The 7833-nt window shown below is 34.9% G+C and overlaps 1 protein-coding gene across 1 annotated transcript in view; it reads left to right on the top strand.

Annotated features, from left to right (window-relative positions):
• Window positions 1-248: 248 nt before the first annotated feature.
• Window positions 249-7833, top strand: part of LOC121302505 (sorting nexin-24-like) — a 49976-nt gene continuing 42391 nt past the window's right edge. Inside the window, exon 1 of the mRNA XM_041232521.1 lies at window positions 249-478. Coding sequence (XP_041088455.1) covers window positions 410-478 — 69 coding nt within the window. The 5' untranslated portion in view covers window positions 249-409. The remainder of the gene's footprint in view (window positions 479-7833) is intronic.

Genomic DNA, 7833 nt, shown 5'->3' with positions numbered 1-7833 from the left:
AACAAAAAACAAACAAAAAAAAAAAACTGATAAAGGTGTCACTATAATACACTTGATCGGCACAGAAGATAACACTATATTAATCGCGCCTCCTTATTTGTTCCTAACTTACACGTGTATGTGTTATTTCTGAAAATAGAAAATCAGTGCAAACACTAAAGTTATTTTCAACGTAGTAAGTAAAAATGACTCAAGTCCAGCAATGTGTCTGCTTAGCTGGGTGGCAGTCATGTGACTAGCCACGTGAACAGAGTTTTTTCGCAATGGCTTTCTGCAGCTAAGAGTGGTCCGCTGCTTTTGTTTTTTGGCTGTGAAACACTGAAGACGCGACCATTTTTAATTAAAAAAAATAAAAAATCAAGCTCTTCTAAAGTACACTGTGCTTCGAGGTTTTGAATTTGCAGGCAATATGCACTCGTTGATGGTGCGTATCCCGTCCTTCAGATTTGAGGACAGTGCCATGGAGAAAGGATATACGGTAAGAACAAAATAACAGGTCGTAAATAATAAACAAACGTGAATACTCTCCAAAGCGATGACACAAGCAACACATTAAATTGCCACGGGGATTTAAAGGGAATCTTGTTGGCTATTATTTTGCAACCCAACACTATTACCTGGGGTGTGGTGTTGTGACTAAGAATCTCGCGAGTCTGTATCACATCAGGTGCATATTCTAATGCGTATTAGCACGTTTAAATAGTAACTTAACGTTCACTCAATACAGCACATTTACAACATTAAAGTACATTATAGTGTGGTGTAGTTCATGTGTGTGTGTGTCTATTGTATACTGAGGTAATCTGTGCCCTTGTTATCTTGAGTGATTTCAACGGGATGTAATGTAGTTTTAAAATATTTCAAAATCTTAAGTCTTTTAGAAAAACTCTTTCCCCTTTCCAGGGTATATTGCATTTTTTTACTTCCTGAACGCAAAACACAACCCTAAAAAGAATACTTACACGATGTATTTTTATTGATGATTTCGCAGCATCAGCAGACACTAACAAAGGCATTAACTTTTAAGTCTTGTGAAAGTTAGTCAGAATACCAGTCAAAATAATATTTTTGGCCGAAAATGCATCCTTGGAACCACTTTTTATTAATAAATGTTGTTTTAACATTTTGCACTTTAAAGATGCACTGTTAAAGACAAGGCAACTAACAATCTTCTAATATAAGAAATAACACATTATTTAAGCACAGATTGTATCTGTTATGTATGTATGTATGTATGTATGTATGTGTGTGTGTATATATATATATATATATATATATATATATATATATATATATATATATATATATATATATATATATATATATATGCGCGCATACTTTATCTAGCTAATTAATGGTACTCTGTACAATAAATGAACAGTCACTCCTGTTTTACTACGTGTCTTTTGCAAGAGAGCCCTTTTACAAGTTAGCTAATTATTGCATGTATCAGTATAGTCGCAGAGTTTGGATTGAGTGGAAAGCTTCAGGGTTGACTGGAAATAGTTTAAGATAAAATATTATGTAGTACCACACACCAGCATTCTACAACACAATAATGGGTTGGAAATAATAGGAGAGTTCAAACCTGCCGCACCTATTCAATATAAGAGGAGTTTCATGTGATTAAGCACGTCTATGCGAAGCAACTGCTAATATCCTCATTATAATGGGCTGTAGGAGCGTTAAGAATAGCTTTTTGGTTATTTCAAAATCTGTGGCAAAGAGTATTGCTTCATTGGGTGGTATTACAATATGAAAGACATGTTCAACTATTATGGAAGTTGTCACCAAGCCAAGGAACATACACAAATTATTTGTTGTACTATTTTGTTCTCTTTTTTTTTTCCTGCCTCTTGCATGGTGCTGTACCCCAAGCGTCAGGCTAGGGGTGCCTGTGTCTTCTTGCTGGTATGACACTAAATGTTGCAGGTGGTGCTGGTGGTTGTAACGCAGGCACAACATTGTGTCATGAGCATAGCACCTGCAATCTTAACCATTGTACACAGTAGCCAGACTCGGTTCCAGACCTGATATACTGTGCTGTCATTACAACCACAAGGGTCAATCTTTTATCGTGCATCTCTTCCAGAATATTGTGCGACATGAGTTTCTCTGATCACCACACTTCAGAGCGTTAGGACATTCAACAGTAGTTACAGCACCAGGTTGCATTGCTTTACTAATTTAAACCTGCTGTACAATGTGACTTTATTAACAGCAGAAATGGTTAACATTTTGTGGAAAAGAGGATGCTTGGCAGAACCAATGTAATATATATCTTTATTTTTATATAGGTCCTAACTTTCCATTATAACTAAAGGAAGTGCCAAGCAATTCTTTATTACAAACTGGAATATGTTGGAAGCAGCCCAGGCAAACTTCTTTAACCAAATAGGAAAAAATAAACCTACAGTAGAAGGGGTTTAGAGAACTCTTCATTCAGTATTTAAAAAAAAAAAAAGACAATTCAACGTTTCAGATTATTTAAAAAAAATAAAAAATAAATCTGTACCCCAAAATGTAAATTAGCATAGCTGGGGATACGTTCCAGTAGTCTCCTATATTATGGGGGCTATAGATCGCAGCACCATTCTTTAACGACCATGTATAGCAGGGGTGGGGAACCCTGGTCCTGGAGGGCTGGTGTCCCTCCTGCTTTTTGTTCCAACTGTGCCCTAAATTACTTAATTGGACCAATTATTAACCAATTATTGGTCTAATTAGGTATTTAGGGCACAGTTGGACCAAAAACCAGGAGGGACACCGGATCTCCAGGACCAGGGTGCCCCACCCCTGGTGTATAGAGTGGAAGTAAAATCTCTTAAACCTAATTTTTTGAGCAAGGTTTGTTTCACAAGAATAAAAACATAAAAAAAAAAAAATTGTTGGTTCCAAGCATTTGTTCAAAATGACAAATATGGGGCTTAACAGGTAGATTCTGTAGAGGGGAATGTGGGCGAGTAGGGTAGCCTATTATATATCTTTTGAAAATGTGTTGTACTAAACATTTTGACTGGATATTTTTTATGTCATTAATTTAAAGTACTGGGTTTTAGCTCTTCTCGTAGACTATAAGGATCAGAATTAGAACATAAGAACATAAGTAAGTTTACGAACGAGAGGAGGCAATTCAGCCCATCTTTCTCGTTTGGTTGTTAGTAGCTTATTGATTCCAGAATCTCATCAAGCAGCTTCTTGAAGGATCCCAGGGTGTTGCTGAAGTTATGGTTCTGTAGGAACACTTGTATATATTATATATACGGCTTCTGTTTTTCGGTTTTTATTAATTGTTTTTTTCGGTGCTTGTTATAGCTATTTTTGAACTTTATGTAAATCAGGTTTTTTCAGGGCTTTTGTTTTTGATATACTGTATGAAATTAGCGTTTTCAGTTACTTTCCAAAATGCCCGAGTGTTTTTTTTTCTGTCAAAATAAGTATAGTAACTCGACAGTACTTGCACACTTAAGTTGTACCTTCTTTCCTTTGCGGTCTTCCAAAATAAAATCCCTATGGTCACAGGCATGTTCTTCTGGAGTTTTTGTGTGTAGGCATTTTTTGACATTCCGCCACAGTTCTGTTTTAAATCCTCTATATCGTAACTAATACGGCTTTTAAATTCCGCTAACAAGCCTCCATTCCAGATTGTAATCTCGTTTTAAATCTCGCAAGAGTCTCAAATAGAAATGTAATGTGCTGTCACTCAGTAGTTGGGGCGGGTTTAAAGTATTGAGAACGAATCAATGATAGATACAAGTCAGGAAGGCAGGACATTGCCCAGCAGCACTGGGAAATGTATTTATTATTATTTTTGTAGTAGGTTTTATTTTTTAATGGGAAAAGGGTAAAGTCAAAATGAATTGATTAACCATTTTCACAGTTTTTCTGGCGTTTATTGGCTATCCACTGATTTCATTTTTTTTTTGTATCTGGGGTATTTTATTGGGTTTTATCGGTTAAAAACAAAAATCAGACGCCCTAATTATATATGTACATGTATAATATGTATGTACATATGCAATCCAAATTGTTTAGCAAATAATGCATGGATAGTACAAAGTGCTCTTATCGAATTGTTTTCATTTTAAGTATTTTTTTTATTTTTTTTAAATTTTGTAATGCTACAGTACGTCTGGGTTTTTGTTGTTTCAATTGTCCAAATGAGGCAGGCTGAACATGCACTTCTTAATCAGAAACTAAAAACTTCTTATAAACCCAGTTTTAAGAAAGCTGCATGATGTCTGTAGTCCAGCAAAGCCAAACTGGAACACTGACAGAAATATTTAAATATACCCTCCTGTATTTTAATATTTATTAAATCGTTAAAATTTTGAAGGAAAATTTCTCCTCTTTAAAAGACAACTGCATGTAAACCCAAATTACCCAAAAGCTACTTCCAAAACAGTGTGTCAAAAAGGTGACTTATTTTTAGTGTTCTGTGTAAACAAAGTCATTGTCAGCCTTGTTTACATGAATTAACTTGCAAATGGGTGGCACTGGCTATATTAAATCTAAATGTCTTTGCTAAGTATTTTGTGCTTTCCTTTACAAAATATGTATGCATTTTAAGTCAGGACAGAGCGTGAGATAACAAAGTCTTTGATAATGTTACTGTCTTTCAACTGACATTGATGGATTCCTAAATGTTATGTGATTTTTTTTTTTTTTTTTTTTTTTGATCACCATGTATTTACTTTATAAATGATTTGTGCCATGTCTTAACGCCATACATAGTTTATTGTAGGTTACTGCTCCTTTACCTCAGTAACTGTTTCAGAAAGTGTAAGCAGAAAAATATATATAAAATTTAAAATTGTGCTGGGATTAAAAAATAAACTATCCAGACTTCAATTTATTTACTATGATCACTCAACCACACAGACTTTTGCCAGTATTTTCTTGTCTGTTATGAGTCAGTAGCTTTCAAAGCATACAGTAGTTTTACAGTACTATAAATATGTGTCTTGGGCACTGGGATTCTAATAGCTTTAGGATAAACAACAGGAAACAAAATAACATTATTTAAGCACTCAAGACCAATGAGGATATTATAATCCTCAATTTTATAATGCCTTGTAGTGTGCTCATTTGGCTTTATTACAGTAAAGAGGCACAGAAGTAACTAAGGTGCCCTGACACAAGACAGATTGCTGTCTTTAAACTAGATCATCAAAAAAAAACAGCTGCTAAAAGCTATCAGTGATCCATGCTTTATCTGGTTTATAACGAGTGTCCTAGTTTTGCAATAACTATCTCTTCTGCCGGTGGTACAATGGTGTTTTATTTTCCTGTAATATATGGAGAGAAAACTGATAAAAATGTTGTTTCGACTGCATGGTCCTGTTTTGTTTATCACATCACCAAAGAGCAATGTTATGTTGTCTTATGGTCAAAATGCAGTGACCTTGCTTAATCACATGTACCCAAAGTCCATAGATAAGAGGAGCAAAATAATAGAGTACAGTGAACATGGTGTACAGTAATTATTTGTGCCTTGTCAGGAGAAGGCCTCCGGGCCCCAAGTGATTTCAAATCTGAAAACTCTTTACACTTCTACAAATGAACCCTTGCCAACATCAGACAAATATCGCCCGGCTTCGGCGACAGTGCTGAAATTGCCTCCGTTTGTCATGCACAGGGCATGCCAGCCTCCCACAATATAATTTGCTTGCAAATGTGGGCTCAGCCTTGAAGCCCCAAGACACTTTCTGTGGTATCAAACTCATGCCCTGTAATTTGTTATTTCTTTGGAACTATCCATGTGCAGTAATTCTAATGGTTTCTGATGTGTGTTTTTTTTCTTCTAAGGAAGCTAGACAGGTAGGTGGTGTCAGTTATCTTGGAGTAGCGTGCAGTGTGATGACATTGTCAGCACTCTTGATAACTATGCATGTCTCTTTAGTTAAAAATGCTATGCTTTGAGGTAGTATACTTTTACAGTAGGCTAGAACAATTCTATGAAAACAAAAGCATATTTTAAAGGATGGATTTGGGTAAACAAACTAATACAGTAGTCCTTAAATACATGCTACAATGTGAAAATAAAGATTTATAAAAGTTGAAATAGGGAAGAACTTGTTTGTTAAATTTAAAAAACTATTTGTATCATATTAAATTAATTCTAATACATGTCTAGTGTATCATAACTTGCTTGTTTCTATCCCCAGCAGAGGCTGTAATTAAACATTTTCAAAGTGATGTTGGTAACAGGGTTAGAACAGAGCCAGAGCCTTTGGATAGTAAAGACATGGAAAAGAAAGGTATACTGTATAAATTTAGGTATATATCTCGACTTATTCCTGAGAATGTATCCCTTTTTTTGTTGTTTACCAGTTTTGGGACATTTTACTCTTAAATGTGGACCCACAAGGAGGTACTGTTTTTAAAAAAAAACAAAAACAGTTGGCAGAGTGTAACTTTACATCCGACCTGGGGTCAGTTCAAATTATAATTACAATTACAGCAACATTGTTTGCTGACGTTGCAATTGCAATGCTGTTTTGTACAATTAGTTAGAATTGTACTGCAGTGGTTACAGTTATAGTAAAAAGTAACATAAATCACTACACACATTAACCTGCTTAGTCTTATTAACCAAGCAACTGACAGGGGTATACAGAAACATGCCATATAACTGTTATTTGTGTCATTCATCAAAATGATGTCTATATGCGGTGGATCACACGTTTGCAAACTTTTGAATTCTAGTTACAATTGTACAGGTGTGCCAAGGTTCAGCTATAATTATAATGACATTGTCATTGCAATTCATTAAAAATTACACCATTACAATTGTAATGGACCCCAGATCTGCTTTACATTGAATTTGATTATATATCAAATACGAAAATGCTTACTGTATTATACAGTAGTTTAGTGACAAAATTTATTACATGTTAAATTTAACACTTTAGTGACTTTGCATTTTGACCTTTGATTGCCTTAAATCACACATTGTGACTCAAATCCACCCTGGTGCAGTTGAGATAACCAATGAGGTGGAAACAAAAAATAATAGTTAGGGTTTGGTTTGCATTTCAGATTAGCCTTTATACAGCATTTCCCTTGTAACTGAAACATAATGCATTGAATAAATGGCCTTTTAGAAGGAAGTGCTCTAGATGCCTAATTCTTTGACTGTGCTACAGTAATGTCTTAGATTCACAAAGGCTAAAATGTGGCAACAAATGTTGTCACTGTCAACACTGTACAAAATGTTTACAAAATGGAACAGCATACAGGTTCTCATGCAACTTATTAAAGTCCCATAGGAAGATAATTTTGCAGATGCTAAACTGCTGTTCACATTTTTTTTTCTTTTTACAGATCCTTTGTTTAATTAATGAATCCTGTAATGTGATCAAGCCTCCAAAATAGATTTTCTGAATTTTGCTGACAACAATTGATTTCTGTGAAGTGGTTTATTTAGCAAATTCTAATGGCTGTTTGGAAATGTATTGGTAATCTGCTGTTAAAACTGTCAAAAAGACTGACACACTCGTGTTATTTACACTGCAGCTGACTTTTTCAAGCTAGCAAAAAAAAATTGCGAAGGAAAGGCAGTTTCAAAAGCCGTAAACTATTCTGAAACACAACTGAGGGGGATGGAGCAGACTGCAATTGCAAGACACCAAACCCACAGAAATAAGTTGCTTTCCGTCCTGCCTTTCAAATTAGTACAATGCTTAAAGATACAATTTTAGACAAGGCATTGTACTTACTAGGCAACCTACAGTAAACTTTTGTATATTTTGTTAAGGACACCAAACCCAAACAGCAAACTGTATTTACTGTTGTAACTATGAACTGCATTAATTAACACGTTGGTAAAAT

This window comes from Polyodon spathula, chromosome 2 (genome assembly GCF_017654505.1).
Source record: "Polyodon spathula isolate WHYD16114869_AA chromosome 2, ASM1765450v1, whole genome shotgun sequence".
Lineage (NCBI taxonomy): Eukaryota > Metazoa > Chordata > Actinopteri > Acipenseriformes > Polyodontidae > Polyodon > Polyodon spathula.
The sequence above is the reverse complement of the archived record's forward strand: the minus strand, read 5'-3'. Positions and strand labels throughout refer to the sequence as shown.